The sequence below is a fragment of the Triturus cristatus genome, chromosome 4_2, assembly GCF_964204655.1.
Source record: "Triturus cristatus chromosome 4_2, aTriCri1.1, whole genome shotgun sequence".
Classification (NCBI taxonomy): domain Eukaryota; kingdom Metazoa; phylum Chordata; class Amphibia; order Caudata; family Salamandridae; genus Triturus; species Triturus cristatus.
Genome location: NC_140586.1, coordinates 417,999,641 through 418,012,579, shown reverse-complemented (window position 1 = coordinate 418,012,579; position 12,939 = coordinate 417,999,641). Strand labels below are relative to the sequence as shown.

The 12,939-nt window shown below is 44.8% G+C and overlaps 1 protein-coding gene across 1 annotated transcript in view; it reads right to left on the bottom strand.

Annotated features, from left to right (window-relative positions):
* Window positions 1-12,939, bottom strand: part of SLC71A1 (solute carrier family 71 member 1) — a 332,367-nt gene that overhangs the window by 116,938 nt on the left and 202,490 nt on the right. The window contains exon 9 of the mRNA XM_085601886.1: window positions 12,142-12,254. Within this exon, the coding sequence (XP_085458012.1) occupies window positions 12,142-12,254 (113 nt within the window). The remainder of the gene's footprint in view (window positions 1-12,141; window positions 12,255-12,939) is intronic.

The window sequence follows — 12,939 nt, the reverse complement described above, 5'->3', positions numbered from 1 at the left end:
AAACCTGGACATACTGCACTGTGCTGAACCTTTTGGTTTTTAGCCTACATCTATCCTCCGTGTTGTCTATTGTTGGGGTGATTCGCTATCCCTGTCCTGGCCAGATTCTGTTAAATGTTTAATGGAGTTTATGTGTCCTTTCACTTTTTTCCATTCTCAATTCTTTATTCTAGGTGATATCAATATTTGTTGGATAATGCACATTATTCTTCTACTAGTGACCGACTGAACTCTATGGAAGCAGTAGGCACCCCACAATTGGTCTCAGAACCTACTCAAGGATGGCCACACTATCCATATCATTTCTGCTCCAGAAAGCTTGGTGACCATTGTTCAGATTCTCTCAGATGTGGACTGATTATTCTCGCATTCTTGTTCATATTTGGCCAGTAGCGTTATCACAACGTTGCTCCAAATTTAATAAAAAAATCTATTTGTCTAGGCCTTGTACCAAATTAACACATGAGGCTCTATAAGTGGTTATCTCTACTATCCCTGAAATCCCAAATTCGGGCACAGCAATGAAGGACCCTGAGGTCTATCCTCCAATTCACTGCATAGTTGAGATGCCTCTACCTCCTATCATAATAAGATTATCCCGGCTTTAGGCATTATCCTTTCATACAAGATCTGTTCTCGGGTGCGGCCTTCACAACGATTGTACAGTGATAGTTTAAAACTAGCTACATTAGAGTGTAAGAAAGCTCAGAAACCCTTACAAGCATCTCTTCTCCTGACCTCAGAATGGAGTTAAAAGCAGTACAAAAACCAAACAACTGATTTGCACAATAAGGACAAATATTATGCACAATCTATTCTCTCGCTCTCAAATACTACTAAAGGACATTTCTCGGTGGTTCAATCACTTGCTAATTCCTCTAGTACTTCTCAGGCTATAGAGCATACACAACTGTGTGACAGAGTCTCCTCTTGCTGGTAATGTGCATGGTCATCGACTCAATTGTTAGATTGTTTATCTGCAAGGTGGCTGAAGGATGGAATAGGAAGTATAGATTACTATAGTGTGATGTCCATGCTAAGGGAATTTGTGAAAACGCATAATTGTAACTGTAACAAACATAGGTTTCCAGTGAGGAGGGTGGGTGCATGTGAATTTACCGCAATACATGCCACGAAAAGATGCTTACTGGGCAAGTAACATTTTTGATTTGAGGCATGTGTGGCTGTAGATAGCTAGCACAGATTGTAAAGCAGTCGTCCTCAATAAGCGATGGCTAACTTTTGGGGGTTACAGTTGTTTGGAATAATGTACGCAGAACTGCTTGTCCAACATAGGCTTGTTGATGGGCCAGCACATCTACACAGTAATTGTTTGTAAATGCATGCAGTGCAGAACATGTATCTGCTTTACATATGTCCGCTATTGGTATATTTTCTAGGAAAGCCATTAAAGCTCCTTTTTGATGAGTAGATTGAGCTCTAGAACGAATAGGTGAACTGGAACAATGCACAGCATGTGAATCCAGAAATTGATTTATGCTGCAAAGCCTTTAACAGTCCCCACTGCAAGACCTTTCTAGGCCAAAGATAAAGCAAACAAAAAGACATTGAACAGCTTTGCTTGCGAGTATCAGTCTTGCGAACGCCACACCAGACTAAAACTACAAACCTGTCCAATCGCACAGCATTAATTAATTTTTTTAAGGGCATCTGGTGGCAAGGATGCCATCCAACTCTTCAGGTGGCAGATTAAATGCAGTCAACTGGTGCCATTCGATCTCCATACATCTAAATGTAGAATGTGTAGATTCGGGTGGAGGACCATGTCCTGCAGCGGAAACAAAAGGTCTTTGCAAAGTGGGGGGCTGATAGGAACACAGATGCTCATGCCCAGAAGGTAGGGGCACCACGCTCTCCTCACCCAAATCGGAGCCACTAGGATGATATGAGCCTGGTCATTCTTGATCTTTCCCAGAACTCGAAACAGGTGAAGCACTAGTGGGAAGGCATACCGAAGTCCTGCTTTCCATAATAGCCAAAACATGCCTCTTGACGAGTGTTCTTGCGGCATCCCCAATATTCAAGACGACAAAAAAAAAATCAAGCAGACGGATGTGGAGCTGGCCCTTCACTGGAGATGACCGGCCCAGCCCAACAGGGATGCTATCCGTCACCGCTGTCTGCTACAGAAGGGAGAAAAGACTGCCTCTGGACCAACTGTGTTCAAGCAGCTACCACTGGAGGTCTGGATCCATCTCTACAGATATCCAAATTACATCAGTCAGATTAGCTTGATTCTGGGCACACTAAGTTCAAATTCGGCAAAGCCCGAATATGGCACCTGGCATTGTAGACAATGGAAGATGCAGGAAGTGCAGAGACCATGAAGCCTCCGAGCTGCTCTGAATGGTATCCAGGGTCAACCTGAAACATCCGGACTACAGTCCGAATATCCTAGACTCATTGTAGCAGAGGGTATAGCCCTAAACTCCACTGTGTCCAGAATTGCTCCAATAAACAGAAGCCTCTGCAATGGAGTCAGGAGGGACTTTCAGCCATTGACGGTGAACCCAAACGACGTCAAGAGGTTCACCATCGTCCAATGGTGGTCAATGACTGACTGTATCAAGCCTGCCTTCAATTCCAGTGATCGAGGTACAGGAATACAGATACCCCAGACCTCAATGGGCTACGACCACGGACATCACGAACACCAGAGGGGCGCTGGAGAGGCTGAAAGAGAACACAGAGCAGTGTGAAGATGCTCCTGACCCATCTTTAACCACATGTCTGTGGGTCTGCAGGACAGGTATATGAAAATAAGACTACAGCAGGTCCAAGAACATCATCCTGTCATCCAGGTCTACAGCATACAGGATATGGACCAGCATGGGCATTTCAAATTTGTCCTTTCACAGGAAGGCATTAAGAGTCCAGAGGTCCAAACCATGCCTGAAAGAAAAGGTAGGCCATAACAATATTTTAGGTCTCGCCTGACTCAGCGCATGCGCTGGTCTGGCGAGACTTTTTGAGAGGGCTCCAAAAAGTGCTACCAGGCCAGCCTAGAGCTACAGTGCATGTGCGCGCGCCGTGCTTTTCCGCGATTAATTTCACTTTCACGGCCGCTTTGATGTTTGATCGCGTAGCCAATAAGTCTCGCTTTTGGGACCTTATAAGTATTTAGTTATGCAACTGTTGCATGGCTAAACACTTATAAGGTCCCAAAGGCGAGACCTATTGGCTATGGCAATGCTTGTTTCTAATTGTAAGACTAATTGGTCAGGCGTGACAGAAACCCAATTTGGGAGAAAATGTCAAAACCTGCGCCCACACCATTTGGGCATTTGCAACTAAAGGCAAAGTAAAGTGGTTTAGAAGCCACTGCGAGAGGAGGAAGAGGAACTGAAGACTGATGCCCCAGCTGACCCGCACGCGTACTGCCAGGCCCACGGCCTCAAACAGACTGGGATGCCTACTACACAGTCTATGTGCCAGCCCTCTGACATAACCTCAAAACTTTCTGAATTGTTGCGGAAACTGTTTAGCAGGGACGAACCGCCTCTAAGAGTGCGCCATATCTCTACTGCCCTTTAAGCACGGTAATACAGTCAGCCTTCTAAACGAAAAGGTGATATGCATCAAAGGCCTGTGCATGAGAGAGGCTTGTACATGGTCAGAAAACATTGTGCAACACATCCATGAATGTTGAGGAAGTAAAACACTTACCTACTGACCTTCCCTGGCAATCCATGGAATCCAGACTTCCACGGATAACAGATCTGGCAGTGTCTTGACTATCATGAATTGTCTGAGCCAAAGAGACCCAAGATCCCCCCCTAGCCATGTCCCACAGGGGATGTGTGCAATAACCCAGCAAACAAACAGCATTCACAACAGTAAGGCTAGCATGGAAGAAGAAAGCATGCTCTTGTAAAAAGCCTCCATCCTATTGAATACTTGGTTTGGAGAAGGGGTTGGAAATGACTTAAGATTCAGCTTACTGGTCGAGGCCGCACGATAAGGCTTACTGGGGTGGGATGCTTTGTGAGAAAATACAGGTCACCAGGTGCTGGTGTCTGGTTACTTGCCTATTCACAGGCGGACAAGAACAAAGCTTTGACCAAGTAGCCATCAATAAATCAGTGACAGCATTGTTAAAAGGAAGCAAGGGCTCAGAAGTAGCTGTACGATATCTGTAAAGACATTTGTTTTCTTTTTTGCTGCAATTCTGCATGAAGCCAAGGACCATACCAAGGCAAGGCTGTCAAGTCCTCTGGAATGCTGTAAATCAATGTATAAGGTATTATAAATACAGTATGCGGTGAGTAGGCCATGCCCACCATTAACATCTTGGGGCGCCCCTTACTCTGGCATTAGATCAGAGTCCAACCCAAAAATATAATGAAGCTTTTGCTGGCGACATCAGTAGGGATGGAGTTGGTTCACGATGGGACATTGGCTGAGGTGACATCAGTGTAGCAGGGACTGGTGTGAAACTCAGGGTGGAAGTAGTAGTCTATATGGATCCAGTAATGGGACCCTGGGTATCAGATAGAACCAGGAATAGAACCACTGGCAGTAACCAGACGGTGGGCCCACGTGGTTCTGAGGGGCCTGAAGGTGCAGCAAGAGGACCTGGAAGCACACTAAAAATGTGCAGCATGGCCTCTTTGAAGGCCTCGGTCTGCTTCAGGAATTGCTGGCGGCCACAGAAATTTGGAGCACTACAGGACTAGCTGAGGAATCAGTACTGTGGCCAGAGACCTTGAAGGGGTACAACAAACACCATGATGTCCTCGCGCCTTCTATTTGGGATCAGAGTGGAAGTATGAGGTTGAGTGTGATTTTGCTTGCTTTTAGACTTAGGATTATGAACGTGAAGTTGAGAAGTCACTGGAACGGCCTCCGGACCAGATCTAAATGCACGTCTTGGAACATGTGTGGGTCAAACACGAACGTTGTGACTACTACTTGTATTTGGTGTCATACAAATTCACCTCCTGTTCCAGGATCGCCTGATCACATAAGGGGTGCATTTCTGGCATGACTGATTTGTGGACCGAGCCCAGACACCCAAGACACCTCCTGCAGAGCAGTAACTGGAACCTGCTTCCTGCAGTTGGGCATGTCTTAAAACATGTTGTTTTGGGTAAAGACAACATTCAATAGTATACTGTGAAACGGTTTAGAAATCGTCAGATAAACCTACAAAGTTGGGAGTGGAGCTACAGATCTGCGTCGGAAGGCACAGAAAAAAAGTAACTGACATCAGCATGCAAGCTGGCGCTTATATGCAGCTCTACTCTGTCACTTCCGGGGTGGTGTGGAATTAGGTCCGAGTGGGAGCACTACTTGGAGATAATTTTTCTGGATTCAGTCTGGCACCCGAGGAGTATTCGAAGGTGAAAAATGTATGCTTGAAGTATCCATCAGAAATATAATAACACTCACAGGTTGTGTCCAAGTTAGTTTTCAACGTGGTCCGTTACAAATTTGGGACCATTACTTTCATAACAGCACCACTTGGAAGGTGGTGGGGTGTGCAGTTGTTCAGTTTTGCCCTTTGCTTCAGAGCGAAAGTGAGCCTGACCTGCTCGGGTTTACACAGCAGAACTATTACAGTCACACTGTCACAGATGTCATCCTTTGAGTTCAAGATAATCCATTGTGTGCTCAAAGTCAGGGTAACTTTGTTGCACAGGTGCTCATGGACTAGTCATGTGTGCCTGACAGTACCGACCATAACATGTTTCAAGAAAATATACAATCTGTGGCATGTTTTCTCATTCCGACTGCATGCATTTCAGTCTAAACATGTGGGATATAAGAACAATTGTTACTTACCTGTAAACAGGTGGTTCTCCATATATATATATATATATATATATATATATATATATATATATATATATATATATATATATATATATATATACACACACACACACACACAAGTAATCATATAAAAACAGAGATATAAGTAAGTGATAAACATCAAGAATGTACCTATATGAAATCTCCATAGAGATACATGGAAAGAGAAAAAAGACATTTGCAGTCTATCTCTGTCATTATGTTAGTCCAAACTACGGCCAATCAGGTGCCAGCTCCTCTCTAGAACCTTCTCCTCAGAGCTCCTCACCTCAGATTTTCGTAGCACCAAAGTGACTTTAGAGTGTATGAGGAGAAGAGAGCCTCTGAAGGGAGGAGGGAGGGTCGCATGTGAATCTATGAAAGACACCAATACTGGAGAACCACCTGTTTACAGGTAAGTAACAATTGTTCTTCTCCAGTATTGGGGTGTCTTTCATAGATTCACATGCTTGAATATAGAATAGCCAGCAGTAACAATTATCATTGTTTCCATAGTCATAACAGCACTAAAAAATTGTAATGCCAATCAATATCCTTATATATATGATATTACTGAATATCTATATAAGTGTAAATGAACCATTATTTCAACGGTACATGGAAACAATATGGAGGAGGGAAGGAAGAGGCTCAGCTTATTTAAAAAAGATTGCGAAGCACTGCCTGCCCAACTGCAGCATCCTCCTCGTTTAAAGTTGCCAAGCAGTAATGCCTTGTAAACGTATGTCTGCTTGACCACGTAGCTGCTCTGCAGATCTAATGTAAAGGCACTCCAACAAATAATGCGGTTGAAGAAGACATCGCTCTAGTGGAGTGAGCCCTCACTGGTGATTGCAATGGCTTGTTTGCCTTTCGATGCAGAAGACGATGGCTGCTGAAACCTAACGTGCAATAGTTGGTTTAGTAACTGGATGTCCCTTGTGATAGCGTCCATAAGCTATGAAGAGTTGATCAGTCTTTCGTAAAGAAGCTGTTCTGCTGATGTAGAACTTTAAACATCGTTTCACATCCAGGGAATGTAATCTTTGCTCCGCAGGAGTTTGAGGATTAGCAAAGGTTTTCAGAATCACTGGTTCGTTAATATGAAAGTCTGAAGGCACCTTTGGCAAGAAAGTTGGATTTGTACGCAATACTACAGAATCTGGTTTGAACTGTAGGAAAGGTGGATTTATGGTAAATGCATGAATGTCACTGACGCGACGTGAAGACGTTAGTGCCAGAAGAAGAGCCACCTTCCATGTTAGATACTTCAACTCGACCTTGTGAATAGGTTCAAACGGTGGCCTCATTAGTTATGCCAATACGATGTTTAGATGCCACAATGGAGGCGGGCGTCTAACAGGAGGAAATTTGCGAAATAACCCCTTGAAGAATTGATGGATAATCGTTGAAGAACAAAGGGAAGTCGAACCATCCTGACGGAAACGGGAAATTGCCGCCAGAAAAACCCTCAAGGTTGCATGAGACAATCCGGAGTTAGCTAAATGCAAGAAAAACGGTAACAATTGTTGTGGCGTGGAGTGGAACGGGTGAACCCCATTAGCTGCACACCAGTGGCAGAATCTTTTCCACTGTAATTTGTACGTTTTTACCGTAGAAGGAGCCCTCGCCTGAGCCAAGATGTCTCTACAGTCCTGTGGAGTGTCTAAATGGGCAAATTCACAGTGCTCAGGTTCCAAGCTGATAAGCTCAGTGAGGAGGGATTCGGATGACAAATTTTCCCCTTGCTCATTGTAAGTAGATCTGTACAAGGATGTAGAAGGATTAGTTCGCATTGAGACAGTAGGAGTAACTCTGAGAACCATGCCTGCCGAGGCCCACGGGGGCTAATAGAAATAGATGGCAAGGTTGCCTCCGCATCTTCCACAGGACACGAGGTATGAGTGGGATTGGAGGAAAAGCATAGGCAAACAGATTGTACCAGTTCATCAAAAGGGCATTGCCCCGTGATCCTTGGTGGGGATGCCAGCTTGCATAATCTCGGCATTTCCGGTTCTCTGGTGTGGCAAAGAGATCCAGTTGTGGGCGACCCCACCGTTGAAATATTTTCTCCAGAGTTGGCAGATGCAACTCCCATTCGTGGGTCGATGAGGAGGGCCTGCTCAGGGAATCCGCTAGAATATTGGATACCCCCGGTAGATGAACTGCTGCAATCGTGATGTGATGGTCGAGAGCCCAATCCCAGATCGACTGAGCTAGTCGAGACAGTTTAGGAGATTTTGTTCAGCCCTGCTTGTTTATATAGTGCATGCAGGTTGTGTTGTCTGTCTGTATTAGGACTGATTCTCCTTGGATTAAAAAGGGAGAAAGGATTTGAGAGCCAGAAATATAGCCATGAGCTCCAACCTGTTGATGTGCCAGGCTTTTTGGCATACTGTCCATTTTCCCTTGATTGATAGATCCTCCAAATGAGCACCCCATCCTTCTAGAGAGGCGTCTGTTATTGTCATGTCTGGTACTATTGACAGAAATGAAATGCCTTCCGTTAGATTTAACGGTTGAGTCCACCACTTCAGCGCCGACTTCATCCGATCTGTGACGGTTACGAGATCGTTGAAAGAACCCGTAACCTGACGCCATTGAACATCCAGTTCTTCTTGGATGGGGCGTGACCGTAATCTGCAATGAGGGATCAATGCAATGCATGATGACGCCATTCCCAGAAATGACTAACAGTCTTACAGAAACGGATCTGTTTGATCTGATAAGGGTTACCAGTCGGAGAATCCTTTGAAGACAGTCTTGGGAGAGAAGTGCCCTTGCTGACACTGTCTGCAAAGTTGCTCCCAGAAAATCCTTGTGATGAGAAGGCTGTAGATGGGACTTCGTGGTATTTATGGAGAGCCCTAAGGTGCGAAACACCTCCTTGAAAAGACGTGTGTGCTGTCGAAGTTGCACTTCCGATTGTGATTTTAGGAGACAGTCGTCCAGATATGGGAAGATCTGGACACCCTGGAGACGTAGGAACGCTACCACAGGGGCTAGCACCCTTGTAAACACTCGAGGGGCCGAGCGAAGCCCGAACGGTAGTACCTTGAACTGGAAATCGTTCCGACCCACTCGAAAACAAAGAATTTCCCGATGTTGTCGTAGTATGGGGATATGAAAATATGCATCTTGGAGATCGATTGTTGCCATGAAATCTCCTTGTGAGAGTAATCGCAAGATCTCTACAAGCGTTAACATGCGAAAGGATTGTTTCTTTAGAAACCTGTTGAGAGCCCTCAGATCTAGAATGGGTCTCCATTCCCCGGTCTTTTTGGTGATAAGAAAAAAAAAAAAAAAAAGAAAACGGGAAACAAAATCCTTTTCCTCTTAGAGATCTTGGTACTACCTCTATAGCTCCTTTGTTTATTAGAAGTTGAACTTGATGTAACAGTTTCTTGAAATGAGTCGGTGGTGGTCCGGTAGGTGGTGTGGGTGGAGGGAATTCGATGAACTCTAAAGTGTGACCTCTTTCTACAAGGTCCGTACCCAACGGTCCCTTGTTATGGAGGACCTTCGAGAAGAGTACAGAGAGATTCGACCTCCAATTTTCTGGGACCGATACAAGTCATTGTCTCTTAGGGGTGGAACCCCTATAAGAGGATTTTCCTCTGTAAGTCTTGGAAGACTGCTGTCGAGAGGTTTGCTGTTGGTTATAGGAATAACGGTTGGAAACCTGGTTATATAGTCGATACTGGTTGTTTCCTATTCGAAAATTAGAGGAGGTGCCGCGTCCGCGTGCACCCCGAAAGGGCTGTTTCCGAAATTGTAATGTGCCCAGAGAGCGAGCAGTCTCCATATCCTTCTTTATCGATTGGAGAGCTTCATCCACATGATTTCCAAATAAAGCCTCTCCGTCATAAGCCATGTCCAATATTCTTGCCTGTACTTCCTGACGAAAGGATGTTGAGCGCAACCAACCTTGCCTGCGCAATACCGCTGCTCCAGCAAGTTGACGGAATCCCATACAGGCGATATCAACTGCACAGTCTATCATCTCTGTAGATGTACTCTCTCCCTCCTGGAGTACCTTTAGGGCTTCACTCTTGGACGGTTTCGGCAGTTGTTCAACTAGCGTTGCTATATCCGCCCATACTTGACGGTCGTAACGGCCTAAGATGGCTAAAGCATTAGCCGCTCTCACAGTGGTGGAAGCCATTGAAGAAAATTTTCGCCCTATGGCATCCAAACGACGTCCATCACGATCAGGTGGTGCAGTGATCGTTGACGCAGTGTTTCTAGCCCGACGTTGCGCTGCCTGTGTGACCACAGAATCTGGCTTTGCTTGACCAGTAAGACACGCTGGCGCTCCTAACGGTGACTTGTACTTTTTAAAAAAAAATTTCCAATCTGGGCACCTGTGCCGGAAGGCTATTTGGGGTCTTCATAATCTTTTTGCCTTCCTCCCAAATAAATTTGATTATAGGGATTGTATGTGTTTGTTTAAAAGGTTGATTTTTGAAATCGTAAAGGAAACAATCCTCTTCCTTATGTTCCGTTGTTAATATGAATCCTTGTGCTGCCCCATCCATTAACTGGTGAAAACTTGCAATATCAACAGGTGGTGAGTCACCAGGTATCACTGGAGAGGGAGATGGTGTTTGAGCATGATAATCATCCCACTCCGCCATACCATCATCCTCATCATTATCATCGCCACCATAATCGAGAATGTCACCATCCTCCCTGTCTTGAGGAATTTCTTCTTCTTCTTCAGTAGCATGAGAAGGTACTGTCCGAGTTGAAGAATGTCGCAGCGGTAGTGAAGGTGTTACCACAGATGGAATTGGAGCCAGCACCGGTTCCGATATAGTTGTTGGCACCACTGGAGGAGGCGGAACCACAGAATCTTGTGGTGATAAAAGGAAACCGGCGTTTTAATAATCCTCCAACATGAGTTGAAGATTTGTTATCAGAGACAGTGGTAGCGTCGCAGTTTGCCTTTCTGTAGGAATTTCTTCCTGGCAATGGTAACAAAGGAACAGCGGCAAAAGACGAAGTAGGCTGCAGTCGACGGGATCGGAGACATAGAAGGTACTGACAACATCTTTGTAGACGGACTTGTCAACAGAACCATCGTCGACGGAAACCATCGTCGACGGAAACCATCGTCGACGGGACCTCCTTCGTCGACGGGACCTCCTTCGTCGACGGGACCTCCTTCGTCGACGGGACCTCCTTCGTCGACGGGACCTCCTTCGTCGACGGGACCTCCTTCGTCGACGGGACCTCCTTCGTCGACGGGACCTCCTTCGTCGACGGGACCTCCTTCGTCGACGGGACCTCCTTCGTCGACGGGACCTCCTTCGTCGACGGGACCTCCTTCGTCGACGGGACCTCCTTCGTCGACGGGACCTTTGTCGACGGGACCTTCGTCTGAAAACTGGGAAGTGGAAGCCTCAGCAGCCTGAGAACTATGTCTCGTGGGCGACAAAGCAGTAGTCAAAGAAGAAGAAGTGGCAGATGTCACAGTCAGACATTTTCTTCTTTTTCAGAAAAGGAGAAGGTAAATCTTGTACACTACTGCGCTTTGAGGCTGTGTGGGAACGGCCAGAAGTAAGGCTTTCTACTTCAGAAACCACTTCATCTTATCTTTAAGTCTCTGGAGCCACAGCAAGAGACGGCCTTCCCTGTCTTTCAGAGTTTTTGTAGAAAAAGATCTACAGAATTTACATTTAGCCACTTCATGGTCTGGGTAAAGACAGTAAATACACTTACTGTGTGGATCTTCTGAGAATAAACGTAGCTTTCCACAAGAAGAACAAGGTCTAAACAAAGACTTCTTACTTGAAGACATGCTGAAGAGAACAAAACTGAGCAGAGCTCAGGGAGACTCCCTTACACACGACGTGCGGTAGAAAATCTGAGGTGAGGAGCTCGGAGGAGAAGGTTCTAGAGAGGAGCTGGCGCCTGATTGGCCGTAGTTTGGACTAACATAATGACAGAGATAGACTGCAAATGTCTTTTTTCTCTTTCCATGCATCTCTATGGAGATTTCATATAGGGACATTCTTGATGTTTATCACTTACTTATATCTCTGTTTTTATATGATTACTTATATATATATATATATATATATATATATATATATATATATATATATATATATATATATATTAGGACTATATATATTGCTATATTATTTACCGTGGGACTCCCACTCCGACGACGGGGAATATTCAAGCATGTGAATCTATGAAGGACACCCCAATACTGGAGAACCACTGCTTTTTCTGATTCAAACACCCCGACAAGACTTTTCTGGACATGCAGAAGTTTACAAACACACAAGCTACTCGTAATTGGTTAAATTGACTTACCAAGGTTCAGAGCCGAAGCCATACCAGGCAAGCTGTAATATTTGAAATCCCAGACCCAACAAGATAGTATTTTTATTTCCAATGGATCTCATCAACAAACTCAAGACTACGGTCTGTTAAAACACAATTGGGAAGCAAGATTTAAAGCAACAGACATCATTAAATTGCTTTGACAATTTATTTACACAAACATACAATGAGAAAACAAACATTAGGCCCACTGCATTGTCTCTACATACTATAATACCGAAAGACTCAACCTAGGTACCCAGCTGAGCCCTGGATGCTTTGTTTACCAGGAGAGCTCTCAGGTGGTTTCTGCCTCATGCCAGAGTTAAGGCTATACGTTTAAGACAAGAGCTAGAACAAAGACTGGTGGGTGGCCCTCTTTCCCAAACACATGGCTGATTAGAACTGTCCTTGCCACAACTATGGTCTTGCATTACCTCAAAGAGACAATCTCTAGCTTCAAAATCTTTACAGTTCCAAATATCTTTCAAGGAAGGGAATATGATGCTAAATTAAGAAACCTCGTACTTCTTCCAACATAAAACCCCCAAGATGTCTTAGTAAATGTCCAGTTTTTCTTTTGTGTATAAAGAATGGTTCAGAAATATGAACCGTGGCACAAATGGAAACGGAATGGAAGTGGAAACCTCACTGTCTGACCTGGACACTACTACAGCAAAGTAGTGGCTGACAGAGGAAGGATAATGTTACTTACCCAGTAAGCATCTGTTCTTGGCATGTAGAGCTGTAGATTCACATGCTTTGCATACTCCTGCCATCTAATGCTGG